Source organism: Dermacentor andersoni, chromosome 4 (genome assembly GCF_023375885.2).
Source record: "Dermacentor andersoni chromosome 4, qqDerAnde1_hic_scaffold, whole genome shotgun sequence".
Classification (NCBI taxonomy): domain Eukaryota; kingdom Metazoa; phylum Arthropoda; class Arachnida; order Ixodida; family Ixodidae; genus Dermacentor; species Dermacentor andersoni.
Genome location: NC_092817.1, coordinates 23,903,651 through 23,921,632, shown reverse-complemented (window position 1 = coordinate 23,921,632; position 17,982 = coordinate 23,903,651). Strand labels below are relative to the sequence as shown.

At 47.1% G+C, this 17,982-nt stretch overlaps 1 protein-coding gene across 1 annotated transcript in view; it reads left to right on the top strand.

Moving 5' to 3' along the window:
- The first annotated feature begins 235 nt into the window (after positions 1-235).
- LOC126535861 (alpha-1,3-mannosyl-glycoprotein 4-beta-N-acetylglucosaminyltransferase B-like) overlaps positions 236-17,982 on the top strand; it is a 162,223-nt gene continuing 144,476 nt past the window's right edge. The window contains exon 1 of the mRNA XM_050182705.2: positions 236-651. Coding sequence (XP_050038662.1) covers positions 561-651 — 91 coding nt within the window. The 5' untranslated portion in view covers positions 236-560. The remainder of the gene's footprint in view (positions 652-17,982) is intronic.

Sequence of the window (17,982 nt, the reverse complement as noted above, 5' to 3'; positions counted from 1 at the left end):
GTGAATTCTGTCTTTCTCCCCCTTACCTTTATAAATTAAATTCATTCTACTTTGTCGCCAACTGTCTGGTATTCGTCTATCTTTTAAAGTTTTTTCAACTGCTTTCACGAGAGCTTCCTTACTTTTTGGTCCCAGTTCGGCGGCAGAAGTTGCGCCATCTGTTAAGTGTGAAGAGAAGCTAGCAGAAGATTTGTTCTCCTGGCGGTGTTCGAGGGAACTGCGATCGCAGCAAGCGGTAGCAAGCAGCGACCACGGTCTGTGATCAAGCCGCCGAGCAGGGGAGACGGTGGAATATGTTGTGCTCTGCAACGCAGCTGTTTCGGCATGTGAGCTCCGGAGGCTCTTGACGCACTGCTGTGTATAAATGCCTGTGCTTGACTGTCAGAGCGCCAGTTCGAACACGTGCCTGTGCGACTATAAGACCCGGCGGCTTCGTGGGGACGCTCCGTGTGTGAGTGGTGCTTTAAGTGGACCCACGCTGCTGCGAGCGCTGCCGCCCCTCGACGTCTCTCTCGTTCGTGGAAAACTGTGACAACAAACAGACATCGGCAGGCCACACGATGCTCCCGAGGAGGCCAGTACCCTTCTACGTCGCGTTATTTCTCATTGCAGCACCTTTCTTCACGATTTTCGTCATGTTTCAGAAGCCCGGTAAGTCTCGCTTACTATCGTCTTTCTGGGTCAGTCGGTGTAGCGTGTCGCTGTGCCGGCCGCGTTCGTGCTCTTTCGCTTCTTCCCCTTGTATGAAATCTTGGCAGACCTTTTGCTAAACTTGAGTGCGGATGGACACCCGGCGTGACAAGTAACCGGTGTCAATTCTGAGCAGGAGCTCGCTCAGCGTGCACGGTTATTGTTGGAGTTACCTACAACCTCTCGACCTATGAGGTGACTTTCGTTCCCAAATCACTGCAACTCTCTAGCGCCAAGCAGTGAAAAATGAATTAACGTGTAGTAAATCTGTATGTAGGTTGTGACTGCGCGAACCGCGGTTGAAGATTTCAGCGTGTGACCTGCGTTTTTCATCAGCGGCTACTACGTCTTCGCTGCAGCGTAAAAGTGTGAACGCTTTTTCGATCCATGTTCGATGTTCGGTAACCACTGACAACTTCAGTCACGCGTACAACCGAAGTGCTGCTGTATTCCAAATGCTATGTATAATGTACAGACTTGCCCACTTTATCCGACAGTGACCCTTCCACCTTGGTTGCGTTTAGCGCTCTTGCAAACACGACAGCAGCCAACCTTGCCCGCAGGTTTGGTTAGTTTCGTTTTGTCGATTACGTGTGGAAGGCGGTGTGAAATAAGTTTACGCGCCGTTACTAAATAATTCGACAGCGTGATGACACATCGTTTGAGTTCGTGCATCTAGTTGACTTAGTGCTACTTTAGAGATGGCACAATGAGCATGTTTTCGCTGACGCTCATTGATGCTGCAACACAAAATAATTTGTAAGCGCGGCGCGCGTAACATATGCCAGAATCAATCGTTCAAATTTATGTTCTCTTCTCGTTATGGAAGTGTTACTTATAAACGGGCTATTTACCTTTTGTTTGCAGTAACTCGGTCACTTCCCTGTCATTACACAAAACCTTCTAGTGTGCAGTTCGTATCGCTAGATAGAGTGGTATGCGCAGACCAGCCGTTTAATTCGCAGCTCTTTCGACATCCCCATCAATAAAACATGTGACCATGAATGAAGAGGTCATTTCAACATCACTTGATGTCGCACGTAAGTCTTCTCATGAGTAGGGGCATAGTAACTCTAGCCCTCTTAACATACTTTGGTTCAATGAAATGTTCAACAATCGTGCCGCCACCATATTCTCTCATGCAATACGACGGCGGCACGATCGTCTGTTAGCGTGTAGAATTTAGTTGTGGCGTCCGTAAAAATTCACAACAGTGAAAGAACGCGACACAATCCCTATAACGCTCGATCGCTTCAAGATTCGTTTCTCGCATCGCACACCGCTGGCATATAAATGATGCTTTCCGCGTGTTCCTGTTAGCCAGCATTTGTTGCGTGGTTACCTATAGTTAAAAGTGCGTACTGTCGGCTTTGCTTCCTTAAAAGGAGGATTTCATGAGCGTTGTTTCGATGTGCTGGGGCCGGCGTAAGTGCCTAGGCGATCACTGCGTCATTAATTTGCGACACCGTATGGTCTTTATAGAGCAGCCGTGGTACGGCGAACGAATGCGCCTAAATTTTTTTAAATAGTTTATTCACTCGGCACCGGTAAATGTGTCAGTGCGGCCGACGGTCTGCGGGACCACTGACAGTACGGTGACATAGTTCTGGCGGCAGCCTTTCTGTCGCGCGTATCTGTATCCACAATAACTTTTGTATAACGTGCACTCACCTGATAGCGAAAATTACTGGGGGACAAGGGATGGGGGGGGGGAAGGGTTGTTCAATATGCGGCTGACGAAGTTGGGAAGCCTCACAATCCTTGTTCATGACGAAAGCGTTCAGGAAGCTGAACGCTTTCTTATAATATTAACGGACAGCTTATATTACCGTGGTTAAAAGCTTATGTTACCGTGGTTAAAATGTTTCTTAGTAGCACGCGCTCAATGTGCCGCCGTTGGTGGTCCGGTGTCCACGGAAACAGAAGTGCTTTCCGGGGTTCCCCAGGGATCGGTCCTTGGTCCGCTTCTGTTTCTCGTCGAAGCATGGTGCACACGCTGGCCCATGGAGCCCGTGTCTCGAAGTGCAAAATACATGGTTGTCTCATGCAAAAGAACTGTCTTCTTTCAATATTCACTTACCTCTAAATACATATCCCAAGCAGATTCCTACCGCTATCTAGGCATTCTAATAAACTGTATATTGTCATCGTCCGACCACATTTCGAAATTTGTAGCGGACGCCTCAAGATCACTTCGTTACCGAAAGAAAACACTACCCCTTTCCCCTCCTACAATTAGAAAAATAGCATATGAAAGTTTCGTTAGGAGCAAACTTGAGTTCGCCTCCCCTATATGGAGTTCTTACCAGGATTACCTATAGGCGGCCGCAAAAATAGCAGAGGCGTTATGAGGAACGAAAAGCATAAACGCTGTCTATCAACTGAAAGGTGACGCAGGGACGGTAAAGAAGGGAGAGAAAAACCATCTGTGCATGCTGTAATGGTTGGGGCCGGGCATGAATTATATGGTAGCTGGCCCATGCCGTCGTCCAACTCATCCATGCTGAGGACATTGTTGAAGGGAAGGACTTGTTTTCATCGAGAACGAGGAATATGGGATTTATTTACAGTATCTACATGAGAACGTTACAGTTCATCAGTCTAGCATGACTGAAAGAGAATGCACACCCAGCAGCCGCGCCACGGCTGCTTATAAACACTCTGTCCTTCCTAGATTCTAGGTGAGGGAAAACGGCCTTTCGACCGTCGACCAATTTGGAGCGTCCGAAGTCATCGTAGCCGACCCGCCTTTGAGAGGGAGGGTTTACACACTCACTTCCGCACAGGTTTCACTAACCACACCGAGGTGAGAGGGTTTTTGCAGACATGGGTCTCGCCCTAAGCAGGCGCCGCTTGGTCCCAGAGTTGACCCCGCAGACAGTGGCTGCCGCGTCTGTCCATTGACTGACGAATTCTAAGGTCCGTGAGACGGTGCCGCAAAACAACTTCTTCCAGGAGTTGCACCGCTTCAAACAAACCGTGACGGTGAATCCACTAACAGTACCTGGTCTGCCGACTGCGTGTATACATCCCGGCGCCGTTCGGCTGCGGGTGGTCGTATTGTCGTCCTTACTAAGCGAGTCGCCGCAGTAGACATGGTGGCGCCGATGGCCTGTTGACTCGGCGCATTGTTTTCCCAAAGAGAGTCCTCTCAGCGGGGTGGGAAGGCTTCGGAGGTCGCTTATCTGCAGATCGCCAGCCCCGCAGCTGCAGCGGGCTTGGGAAAATTTTGCAGGTCGGCACCCCTGCACGCTGATCGTAACGATGCGGGCACGCTCTTGTGTCCGTACATTATACGCCTTGCCTTTTGCGTACCTTTTAACATACCATCGGCTTTAACACCTTTTTGTCCTTTACAGACATAGACCATTCAATTTTTCTTAGTTTTCATTTTTTTTCTTCTCTTTTTTGCTTTGTGAAACGCAACACCAACTCAGTCAGGCCAAGGCAGTCCTGCGGCCACACAGTACGCAGGACGGTTGCTGTCGTTTGTGACTGTGTTGGGATAGTTTGGCTCGCGCAAAATTTTATGTCCGAAAAAAAAAAAGTGGCTTTTCTCTGCCTTTTTAGAACACTTGCTGATGCGCTTGGCAGATTCGTGCGCTGAAGAGCCGGCATGCTCTCCGAGATCCGAGGAGATCGGAGATCCGCGCGCGCTGCCCGATCTCGGTGATTATGGGGCCAAGGTGCACCGACTCGCGAGTATGTGCACCCCAAGTGAAATTAGCGACAGTGCCACTTCGTGATTGTCTTGTTTGTGTACTGTCGTGCCTGATGCAAAGGAGCGCAGCTTGCTCTAAAACAAAAGCTTATTGGCCCTGCGGCTGACTGCTTTCAAGCATCGTATACCGAATGATGACCAAACTTACGGACTGGTGAAAGTGCAGGTTCTGCTTGAGTTTGGCGTGCAATCTTATACGAAGCGCTTTATTTTAGCATTGACAGAATTTTTAACTTTCACACGCGGCAGGTAGCACCAACTCTTACTCTTGAGCTAGATTATTCTCAGAGGCGGACATTGTTAGCACGAGAAATCAAAGTGAATATTTGACTAATTAACAAACTTTGGCCAATTAACAGCCTAATTACTTTATTAGCACATATTTCAATTTACGAATTGTTACCTTAGACATCTAAACTAATATCCACTTGGAACGAATTCTAGGAATGAGACCCGTTTCGACAATTAGCGCTCCCAGTAAGGTTTGCGCCGAAATGAATTGACCAGTAGTTTTTGAGCTTCAGTGCATAAAAAGGTGAATTAAAAAAATTAATTGGAACAACATTGCATTTTTAGCGCGTTTGACTGCGCTTATCACATAAAGCACCACAAAGCACTTTGTCAGCCCCTGTCGATTTATTGTGTGTTGTGTTCAAGTAGACACGTATAACCAGCTAGCCCACCAGTTCGTTTCGTCCTATACGTCGCAGGCGATTAAAAAAAAAATGTTAACGTTACAATAACACACCCGGTATATAAGCGGGTATATGACTACGGAATATAAAAGTGAGTTTCTGGCCGATAAGAATTCTCTGAATGCATATCATAATCGAATAGATATGAAAGAAACAAAGGTCACCCAGTTAAACGGGTGGCTTGAAGTTTCATTGTTCTGGTGTTTTTGAATATATATATATATATATATATATATATATATATATATATATATATATATATATATATATATATATATTCTTTTTCTGGGGTTTTACGTGCCAAAACCACCATCTGATTATAAGGCAGGCCGTAGTGGGGGACTACGGATTAATTTGGACCGCCTGGGGTTCTTTAACGCGCACCTAAATCAAATAAACACACGGGTGTTTTCTGCACTTCGCCCTCGATCCCGCGACCTCTTGCTTAGCAGCCCAACACCATAACCACTAAGCATCCACGGCTAGTACTTATTTCACAGGATTTAGCGTGACGTTTGAGGTTATGAGAAGAGTTCCTTCTGTGTACGCTGCTCGTTTTCGATAAAATCAGAATCAGAATCAGTTTTATTTTCCTCAAGGAAAGGAAAAATGGACCCCAGACAAAAAGCTGCTCATTGAGCAGCTTGACGAGGCCTGAGGCCCTACAGGCAGTGGCAACAGCGGCAAAAGAGCAGTGTATGTCGTACACCCATACTAGGGGGAAAAAAAAGAAGAAAGAAACTGTTCGCACCAAGCTGTGAAGAACGAGAAAAATATATTTACATATACATACACCAATAACAAACCAGTATTGTACACTGACATGTTATATTCACACGTACACACGCAAACACCCGTAGAAGTGGCGCGCATACGCCCCTTGTATACATATATGTACACCTACATATACATTTACATATACACGCGTACATGGCATACATACACACACCATTCAAGTGCACACATGTATAACTTCAAGTTAAATATTTTATGAAGAATGAACTGTTACAAAAACGGAGAGCGAGAAAAAGAAGTCAAATTAGACAATGCCTGCAATATCATTCCACACTAATCCACACAAAAGAACGCACAACGCCAAATGTAAACTGCATGATATAAATCTGGTGCCGATTAAGCTGTACTGTTTAAAAAGTATTCAATTAAGGCACATTTATTTATTGCGGGGCCATCAATTAAAGTTGTGTTATTGTTAAGGGTGTAAGGTATTATATACTTTAACCTTTGTTGACCGTAATTCGTTCGAGTTTTGGGAAGACACCACTTTTCTAATTGTCGAGTGTTGGCTGCCGGTACACGTTCCTTGAGCGCTGATATTCTGATAAGGAAGTTAGTACGAAACATGGTTTTAGTGGTGAATAAAGAAACAATAATGTGCCGTAGCATAACACTGATGGGCAGAATTTTTAACCGAATAACAAGCGGTTTGGAGTGTGCGCAGTACTCTTCGTCTGCAATGACACGAATCGCTTTCATTTGCAGGCTCACAATTCTATTCACGTTAGTCGGTGATGCCGTGCCCCAAACAAGATGACAATATGCAATGTGTGATTGAAATAATGAAACATATATCTGTTTTTTAATGTGCACTGGAAGAATGCCACGACACCGGGAAAGGGCTCCAACAGCTTTAGATAAACTTAGGGATACGTAATTAGTGTGCTCAGTCTATCGAAGGTGCTCATCAAGTACAACACCCACTGTTTTATGGTGGCTAACGACCTCAATGATATTATTGCCTAGGTTAATAGTTAAGTTAGTCCCTATGTGACGATTTATAGCGCGGAAAATAACAGCTTTTGACTTAGTTGTATTTATATTGAGATTGTTTAATTTATACCAATTTAAAAAGCTGTTTAAGGCATTGTTTGCTTTTGAAAGTATTTCTGTAGCCGAAAGACCAAAGATAAATAGGGAAGCGTCGTCGGCATAAATTACAAAATCAGCTCCTGTCGAGATTGTTATCACATCGTTTATATAGACATTGAAAAGAAAAGACCCTAATATGCTGCCCTGAGGGACGCCACATTTCAGATAACGTTTGGATGAACAAAAACCGCCTATGTTCACTATTTGTTCACGGTCTTTAAGATATGAACTAAAAATTTGAAGTGTCCTTCCCCTAACGCCGTACTTGTTTAACTTCGCAAGAATACGTTAATTCCGCATCTTTTATGAGAGAATAGAACGCCGAACATGCGGACTCGTATAGTTATGATTATGCACTCCTGTCAGTGTGCCTCAGTCACCAACCAAAAGCTACTAAGGGATTGTCAGAAAGTTCACGAAGATCTTAGTAAGCGTAGGTATAGTAATGGCATCGGTAGTATCATTTACCGCCCATAAAAGTTGGTACATAGTATTAGCACGTGTAGTGGCAGTTTGCTAACACTTTGCTAACCATAGTAATGGCACCGGAGCCGGTAAATGATAGTAGTGGGGCATGTTCGGTTTACTATAGCGGCACTTTCACCGGCAAAAAATATTTGGGTTGCTTAAGCGTAACCGTAGGCTAAAAAAAAAAAGAAAGTTATTTCACGCTGTTTAGTTATGTTTAGAACACCGTCAAATAATACGTGTCGGAAACGTATAGAAGTTTAGCCTCCGTATAAACGCCGCGGGGGAATCGAACCCACGACCTCGCCCGCGCCAGTGTATAGGGCCGTAACCGCTGCACCACAGCGACGACTTATACCGAAATAATCTACGTACGACAGGTCTCCCCGAAAAATGTGTTCACCCGAAACGGCATGACTTGTTCTCGGCGACTGCCTTCCTTGCCGGAATCCAATTAGTGACGCCTCTCGAAGAAGCGGTGCCACTTCTGTAACGTTGGGCCGCTTATTAACGTGCGGTCTCCATGTTGCGAGCGCCAAGAGCGCGTAGCCGAAGGAAGGCAAACACACGGTGAGCTATATGTGTCTGATGATTTCTTTCTACGTGTGCGCGCATGCGCACTCGGTAGTATACGGTGTATAATCTCCCGTTCGCTGTTTAATGTTCTGAGCCGCTTCGACTGGCTCATATGAAGGTGGCCCTTATTAAGTCGCGTTGCCGCTTGCCTGCTTCGGCAGTATTGAGCTCATTCTGGTGTAAAAAGGACTAACTAGGCAGGATTTGCTTGCAGCACCAATCCATGACACATTTGCAGCGCTTGTAGAATTGTCGCGATTCCCGCATCATGGTCTGCAGCGGGCAGGTGCCGTCGTACAAACCAGGGTAACAGTTTATAGCATCTCCTCATTGCGATGCGTCACGTGACGTAATCTCCGGAGTTTAGGTACAAAAAGAAATAGGCTGCGATGAGTACAGGAAAGAGAACGTGGAGCGCCTAATCAGTGAAGTAATGCGTGTTACCTTTTGCGCCGCACTATACGTCGGCGTGACGGAAGCAACCACCGCGGCTGCTCAGCGCGAAGTCGCGGGGTCAAAACCCGGCAACGGCGGCAACACCTGTGTACTTACGTGGTCCAAGTTCACCCGAAGTCCCGCGCTGCGGCGTGCCTCATAAACAGATTGAGGTTTTGGCACATAAAACGAAATATATTTTTTTTTTATTCTCGTGGGGAGGCAGAAGATCACAAACGCTCGTTAGCGGACCGTTGAATGTTCGTCAAAGAATACAAAGTGTGAGGTAATCCTGAGCCCTCCGCTGCGGCGTCGGTTATATATAGCCCACGTTCGGCCCCGGGATGTCTTGAAGCAAACCGAACAGTCATGAGTATAATAGACGCACGTACGAAAGGTGAGACTGTTTATCGTAGCGCCCCCCCCCCCTTTCTCTCAGAAATAAATAAAGAAATTAAATAAACGAAGGAAAAAGAAACGCGATCTTTTGACACTTTATCTTAGTGTACTCCTGCCCACGAAATGCGTGACAATCGTCCCCTTGATCCTAACTTGTAGCAGCGTTCTATAGAAGGTAAGGATGTATTCGCTGGCAAGCTCGCTAGTGTCCTCCGTGTTGCATCTGGGTTTGTTCAAAGTGGCGGTTCCAAAAGTGGGAAGGGGGTAGTGGGAGAGTGTTGGAGAAAACGATAAACTTTCCATTGGCGCGCGTTTTGCATCCGCCTGACGCTGCTGAAACCGGACACTAACGCGGAAGACAAGTTCTGCCGTTGTTCAACTGTTTCCTATCCTATATATGGTAAGATATTGTTCGTATGTTAATAAAAATTCAGCTCACCCGGCTTCTTGTGTTTCCCTTTGCCTATGTCTCGCGTATATCGCATGCTCCTGCGAGCATTAGAAGTTTGCGTCCGAAGCGCTGCGGTTAAGGAGTTCGCTCTGCATGGAGTCGAGGCTTAGGTCTCCCTCAGACGACCGCTTCCTACAGCATCCCGTATGTCCGTGAAATTAGCCGTTTTCTGATGTTTTTGCGGGCATCGAACGGATAAACACCATGTTTTGAAAGAAAGGCGAAACGCCGGAAAATATTCGCCAATTTTCGCTAAAGAGGGAAGCCGCAAAGTCGAAAGCCCTCTAAGGAGTAGCCTGCGCTGGCCTTATTGAAGTTTGCTGAAACCTATTGACTGTACTTAGCATTAATACCGAGTTCTGTGATCAAAAGCGCGTGCGTGTTATCCTGATACGACACTCGGCAACGCCGTGGCTGCTTCCGCGCGTGCGACACGTAGTAGCTCCTGTGAGTGTTGAGAATCGCAAAGAATAAAAGTGATTGAACACTCGCATCTGTCGGACAGCCATTTGACCTTCTGTCCACTGAGGTTTTCTTGGCTTTACCTATCGGATCATGAAAGCTAAAAAAAAAAAAGCGATTGAACCGAAACCGGAGAGAAAGCCGGCATCGGCTGTTCAGCTGTCGGTTATACCGTGTTACCCAACTGGACCATGCGATCCGGACCGAAATTGTGATATGGTCCAATGACGGAAGCGCGTGGCCGCGCTTTGTATACGTGGCCGGTTCGTCATATTTGTGCGCTGTGTGCTGCTTTCCCTGCGTTGAATGCCTTTGCGATTCAGAGCCGGTGCATTCTAGTATACGAGTTAGACGCGACGTGGCAAGTAAGGTCTGCTGCTAGTCGCCTGTGCTTTCACCACAGGGGCGTCGAAAAGCTGCTGCGCGTAGTGCGTGCTGCGTAGATGTGCGCTCTGTATCGCGTATAGCCACGGCCAAGAAAGCAGCAGGAACAATAATAAAAATAATAAAAAATGCGTTTTGATTTACTCTACATATACATGCATATTTACGCATGCTGGAATCGGTCATTGCGGCGCGCGCTCTTAGATTTTCGGTATTAAGTACCGAGAACAGGGGGCTACTTCAACGGTCGCGCGGGAAAAGCCAGGTGATCTAGAGCAGTGTACCTAGAGCAGTCTTGGGCATGCACCCTCCAAAGAGTTACCGACACTTGGTGCGCGAATATTGGGCTGCTGCTGAAAGAAAGGAAAGAAAGACGGAAGAGAGACCTTTAGCTTTACTCTGCTGTCTGTATAGAAATTACTGGATGGAAATTCCGCACAGCAAGCTCTAAGGACACGTTTCCTGTTAACGACTTGGCGATGGCGTGTAGCAGATAAATTCGCCACGCACACACAGCATGCGAGAAGAAAAGAAAGACAAACAATTACAGGAAATGTTAAGGCGCAAGCGGATTCCGTTTTATGTTTTTCGGTAGATACGTGGTGTCGCCGCTGCTAAGAAAAGCTAGCAAGCGCGAGGGATTGCCGATCCGCTAAGAAAAATTTCAGTGCACAGTGTTGCAGTTTCCTTCACGATAGTGTGCTGTCTTTCCCACGCACTCTTCGTACGAGACGGTGCGTTAAGGGACGGCCTGGAGAAACACTTGGCCTGCTCTGCAGCGACGGCGACTATATAGATAAATTTGAGACGGCAGTTCATTTATGCAAGGGATGACCGTTTATCGAGCAATATTGAGACTAAACAGCGGTAACATTCCAACACTCTTGCTGTCTGCTTGTTGCTGTGCTTCTCGGCGTTGCTATTTCGAAGCTGCGGTTGTCGGCAACTCACGCTAACTGTTTTTTTTTTTCGGGAGTCTGCATGTGCATGTCTTCGTCTCGCGTGTTTATCTTGACAGATGATTGCGATTGCCCTGAGAAATCAGTATTTCTCGGCAACCCAAACGTGCAGTCTTATACCCCTGTCACACTGGAAGTTTTGATGTCATTCGAATCGAATGGCATTCAGTGCAACGAATGTCATTCGCCCGCGGAGGTGCTACACTCGAAAAATTAACGTCATTCGGTGGCGATATCAATGGCGATGATTCCGAAAAAAACGTGGCAACTAAAGTAGAACGAGGTAGGTATAAAGCGCTTGCATAAGCAATCCATATATTTAAATATATTTTTGGGACGTCACTTCACTGAAAAAAAAAATTTACTAATGCGTATAAAAAAAGTTCTATTTTAGACTGTGGCCACTATGAGCCAAAACAAGGCTTAGCCACCTGAGAAGCCGATAAATTGAAAAACAAACAAAATGGCTGACATGGCGACGCTGGACGACGACGCTAAGTTGCAGGAGGTGAAGCGATTAGTTGCTGCGTACTTTGCATTGCGAGCAAGGCGTAATAATAAGAGGATGAACACAGTGGTGGCTGCATGGGCGGCGGCCAGACGCTGCTGAGCTGGAGAGTAACAACATTTTGCGACAGTCTGCCGCACAGATTTTGTCTCCTTAAAGGAACAAGCCCATTAAAACACGCAAACGTTATTACTTCTATAAGAGTACGGTTTTCAATTTGCAAATGCTGTGTCCTCTTTTGCTTTGTTTCTGGGCTTGAGAGTACACATTCGCTCCGAGTGCGAAGCCGAAGGAGTTTTTCGAACTCATTCGATTGCCGAAGTCATTTGGTGCTAACGACATTAAATATCGCTTTGTAACGACCGAATAATGTCATTCGATGCTAATGCCATTCGGTTCGAATGACATTAAAATGCCCACTGTGACAGGTGTATTAAAGAGATGAGTATTCACTATGGTACTTGTATAGCCAAAGGCAGGCTGTAGTTCGTAATTTAATGCTGCATGCCTGTAGTCGTCTAAGTAATTCCACTAAACATGCGGTCTGTACACGTTTACTCTGTACGGTATGGTGCACTTTTAACGGCAACACCCAGCTGGCAATAAAGTCAATATTGATGTAACACTTATTAACAGCGGAGCTGTTTAAGCTTTTAGTTCCGCCGTGGAGGGTTACCAGAAAACTCAGCCCAGCTGCGCGCCCCCTCGCCTTGCCTAGCTTCCACCTGTGAGGGCACCGAGCCACGTTACCTCCTCGCACCGCACGCGCGTAGGGCGCAGTCGTTACGTCACAGGTGAGTGAAGCTCGGAACAGCCGGCGCGGCGACACACCTCTCGCCTCCTCTACTCCGTGCGTACGTACTGCTGCCATGGGACGCCCGAAGAACATCCCGGTCGCCCAAAGAAGCGGCTTACCAGAAAGAGCGCCGTACTGCCAAGCGAGAAGCGATGCGTCGCCGCCGGGCTGATCCGGAACACCGCGCCGAAGCTGCGGCTGAGCAGAGGCGACACCGAGTCGAGGATCCCGAGTTTCAGTCCATGTAATACGAGAGTCGGCGCCTGAGCGCTCGACGTCGTCGAGAAAGCTATCCGGGCCTGCGACTGCTCGAAAACTTCCAGCGTCAAGCCTGCCAAGGCAACTGAGCTAAACCTAGCATAACCTCGCAAAACCTTGAAACAACTTAGCCAAGCCTACCATAACCTCGCAAAACCTAAAAACGATTTAGCCAAGCCTACCAACAACTTAACAAAACCTAACATAACCTCGCAAAACCTTCAAACAACTTGGGCAAGCCACGTAAAAGCTAGGTGATCACAAGCTCCGCTGTTGACTCCTACAGCATCCCATTTCTCCGTGAAATTAGCTGTTTTCTGACGTTTTTGTGGGCATCGAACGGATAAACACCAAATTTTGAAAGAACGTCAAAACGCCGGAAAATATGCGCCAATTTTCGCTAAGAGGGAAGCCGCATAGTCGAAAGCCCCATAAGGAGTGACATGCGCTGGCATTATTGAAGTTTGCTTAAAACTATTGACTGTACTTAGCATTAATACCGAGTTTGATGATCAAAAGCACGTGCGTGTTATCCTGATACGACGCTTAGCAACGCCGTGGCTGCTTCCGCGCGTGCGACACGTAGTAGCTCCTGTGAGTGTTGAGAATCGCAAAGAATAAAAGTGATTGAACACTCGCATCTGTCGGACAGCCATTTGACCTTCTGTCCACCGATGTTTTCGCTTTACCTGTCGGAACATGAAAGCAAAAAAAAAAAAAAGAGCGAATGAACCGAAACCGGAGAGACAGCCGGCATCGGCTGTTCAACTGTCGGTTATACCGTGTTACCCAACTGGACCATGCGATTCCGACCGAAGTTGTGATATGGTCCAATGGCGGAAGCGCGTGACCGCGCTTTGTATACGTGGCCGGTTCGTCATATTTGCGCGCTCTGTGCTGCTTTCCCTGCGTTGAATGCTTTTGCGATTCAGAGCCGGTGCATTCTAGTATACGAGTTAGACGCGACGTGGCAAGTAAGGTCTGCTGCTAGTCGCCTGTGCTTTCATCACAGGGGCGTCGAAAAGCTGCTGCGCGTTGTGCGTGGTGAGCAGATATGTGCGCTCTGTATCGCGTATAGCCACGGCCAAGAAAGTAGCAGGCACAGTAATAGTAATAATTAAAAACATTGCAATAGCAAAAGCGTTCGTCGCATTTCGATTTACTCTACGTATACATTCATATTTACGCGTGTTGGAATCGGTCATTGCGGCGCATGCTCTTAGGTTTTCGGTATTGAGTACCGAGAACGCATACTTCAACGTTCGCGCGGGTAAAGCCAGGTCATCTATAGAGCAGTCTACATAGAGCAGTCTTGCGCATGCGCCCTCCAAAGAGTTACTGACAACCTGGTGCGCGAATATTGAGCGAGAAAGAGAGAAAAAAAGGAAGAGAAACCCTTAACTTTACCCTGCTGTCTGTATAGAAATTACTTGATAAAAATTTCCGCACAGCAAACTCTGTTTAAGGACATTTCCTGTTAGCGACTTGACGATGGCAGATAAATTCGCCACACACGCACAGCACGCGAGAAGAAAACAAAGACAAACAATTACAGGAAATGTTATAAGGCGCAAGCGGATTCCGTTTTATTCGGTAGATATGTGGTGTCGCCGCTGCTAAGAAAAGCTAGCCAGCGCGAGGGATTGCCGACCCGCTAAGAAAAATTTCAGTGCACAGTGTTGCAGTTTCCTTCACGATAGTGTGCTGTCTTTCCCACGCACTCTTCGTACGAGACGGTGCGTTAAGGGACGGCCTGGAGAAACACTTGGCCTGATCTGCAGCGACGGCGACTATATAGATAAATTTGAGACGGCAGTTCATTTATGCAAGGGATGACCGTTTATCGAACAATTCTGAGACTAAACAGCGGTAACATTCCAACACTCTTGCTGTCTGCTTGTTGCTGTGCTTCTCGGCGTTGCTATTTCGAAGCTGCTGTTGCCGACAACTCACGCTAATTATTTTTTTTTCGGGAGACTGCAGATGATTGACATGATTGACAGATGATTGCGATTGCCGCGAGAAATCAGTATTTCTCGGCAACCCAGACGTGCAGTCTTAAAGAGATGATTATTCGCTATTGTAATTTTATAGCCAAAGGCAGGCTGTAGTTCCTAATTTAATGCTGCTTGCCTGTAGTCGTCTAATTCAACTAAACATGCGGTCTGTACACGTTTACTCTGTACGGTATGGTGCACTTTTAACGGCAACAACTAGCTGGCAATGAAGTCAATATTGATGTAACACCTATTAACGGCGGAGCTTTTTAAGCTTTTAGTTCCGCCGTGGAGCGTTACTAGAAAACTCAGCCCAGCTCTGCGCCTCCTCGCGTTGCCTAGCAACCACCTGTGAGAGCACCGAGCCACGTAACCTCCTCGCACCGCACGCGCGTAGGGCGCAGTCGTTACGTCACAGGTGAGTGAAGCTCGGAACAGCAGGCGCGGCGACACACCTCTCGCCTCCTCTACTCCGTGCGTACGTACTGCTGCCATGGGACGCCCGAAGAACATCCCGGTCGCCCAAAGAAGCGGCTTACCAGAAAGAGCGCCGTACTGCCAAGCGAGAAGCGATGCGTCGCCGCCGAGCTGATCCGGAACACCGCGCCGAAGCTGCGGCTGAGCAGAGGTGACACCGAGTCGAGGATCCCGAGTTTCAGTCCATGTAAGGAGAGAGTCGGCGACTGCAGCGCTCGACGTCGCCGAGAAAGCGAGCCGGCCCTGCGACTGCTTGAAAACTTGCAGCGTCAAGCCCGCCGAGGCAACTTAGCAAAACCTAGCATAACCTCGCGAAACCTACAAACGACTTAGGCAAGTCACGTAAAAGCTAGGTGATCACAAGCTCCGCTGTTGACTCCAGCCTTGCACCACTATTACAAGTGGCGCACGTTTTTTTCAATGGTATTAAAAAAAATTGTGCAGAAATCATTGATGATAATTGTCAATGTAAGCGAATAGCCCGAACGAATAATCGAGAAGACGAGAAGACGACCGTTTTCCTCGCCGAGTCCGACCATCGACCACTGACCGACCACGAGAACGACCCAAAGAGCCAGGTAAAGCTGTTTGCTTTAAACGGATGCTGTAACGTATTAGACAGATCTTTAAGCCTAGAAACGTTGCGTATAGGCCTTCATACCGCATCTCAGCTGTAGATGATGGAACACTATACCCCGTCTCATTAACTCTGTTGTGAAGCGAAAACTCCGTGCCGTTTGAACCAATCAGAACAGGCTAGATTTTCACGTGAACATTGAAACTTGAAGTGTTCAGTACTGGCCAAACAAGCCATGCCTCTGGAGGCAATCAAGAGTGATAGTTACAGCCGTCCACTGTGCAACTTCCTGATCATAACGTCAGTTGATTGTAGAGCCGGATTAGCGGTCAGGCAGCGGGCAATCATTTTGTCTCTCGTAGCCATGCAGACGTTTCTCGGTTTTGCGGGTCCCGGTGCTCTATCTGGAGGCGGTGCACGGCATAGGTGAGAATAAATCACATCAGATCAAACTTTATTCCTTCCACATATCATTGGGGAAAATGATGGCTCGAAAAATAGTGGGGATATTCACTTGAAGAGGTTCAAACCCCCGTTTACTTTACAGTCGGCGTGGGAAACGCGAACACGAGAAAGTGGATTAGAAGTCGAACTTGTCTTTCTGATTTTCCGCACCATGTATCGTATGACACCGGCCGGGCGCTCAATTAGTGCCCGGTGTCATTCACATCTGAAAGGAAACAGGCGTAAGAGGTGTTCTTTATTTCCTCCCGTTTGCGTTTCATTCTGGTATGACAACTCTTAGCACGAGGGGTGGATGTTGAAGAACTACCAACTGACCCACACACCACCAGCGCCGGGGGTGCGTGTCGTTCTACATCTATCCGTCCTGTTTTTTTTTTTTGTGCGCGCTATTTTATATCAAGATGAAGCATTACCAGCTGGCCCAAGTGTGCAGATTTATTGACCCCCTTCGTCAATTTGTTTGACGCTTAAGAGGGGGGCCAATGCTGTCCCGCGGTATCCGCGCGCTGCGTCCAGGCCGTAACATACCGTCAGTTTTTCCTCTTGTATGTTAATCTCACGGATGCTCTTTGTTAGTCGCTGGCGTTTTGACGCCAAATAGGAGGAGCTTGAGGGACATAGAAGAGAGGACGACCTTTGTTGCCTGCATGGTGTCAGCTTTGTGCGCTGCTCGCCACTTTGCGCTCGCCGAATGGGCGCGGGGCGCTGCTGCGCACTTCCCGGCCCGTGCACGAGCGGCACACCCTGTATCGCTGGAAGAGGACCACCGCCGTAGGTTCTGTAGGCGTATCCAGGCACGTCCGGCTTCCGCACCTTGGCTCGATCCCGTTCGCTTTCTTTCCCACGCGGCGCGCGATGATTTCTCACAAAAGGAGAGAGCTATTGTACTCTACCTCGCTTTTTTGGAGAGCGCTCGCAGCCACGCCTCTTCATTAGCCGCCGTGACTGGTATGTGCGTAGCGTAACCGAATACTTTTTTCCTTGTTTGGCACTCTGTTGTGAATCGCTGCTGGTATGTGCATGGGTACCGTGACATCTCTTGTGCCGAGTTGGGCATTGTAGCAAGCTTCTCCACGTTGCTTGCTGGAAGTATAAATTGCTAAGGTCAAGCTCACCATCGTGAATAACTTGATCTTTTTGTTAACGAGTGCTCAATGGCACTGCATAGTGCGTAATAAACATAGAAGTCGCGAATGAAGATTTCATTAGAGTGATTGAACATTTTTTACAGAACGCGGGAATGTAACCAAATCCCTGACGGCGTTGTCGGAGCAGTTAGCCGAAACGAGTCTGCATCCACTTCTCTCATGAATTTTGTTAGGAATAGTACAGAAGTGTTAGTTTGGTAGTATTTTAATCGTTGTGTTTATTGTTTGTGCTTGATCCGTCGCGCAACACCACTGAGTGTGTAAAAATTATCCTGTCATATACAGGACATATATATAACGTCATAACGTATTATTATGTATCCCAGTTCAACTGTGAACCTACAAACCATCGAAAATACTTTAAATCTATAGGAAGTCTTAAGTTGAATTCAGCTTTTAAGCTATCCAGACACTACATGGCAGTGCTGAATATTTATGGTTAAATGTTGGGATCCTTCATTGTTTTGCCGTTATTAAAGGTTGTTTGATGGCACGTTCTGGTTTAGCAGTTCCTGTTTAGTTCCTTAATTTTATATGAGCGGAGATGCAACTTGTCAAAGTTTGCAAATGGCGACATGTTGAAGTAACCCTAAGGTGTAACTTGCCTTCACGTTTAGGAAAACTGTCGC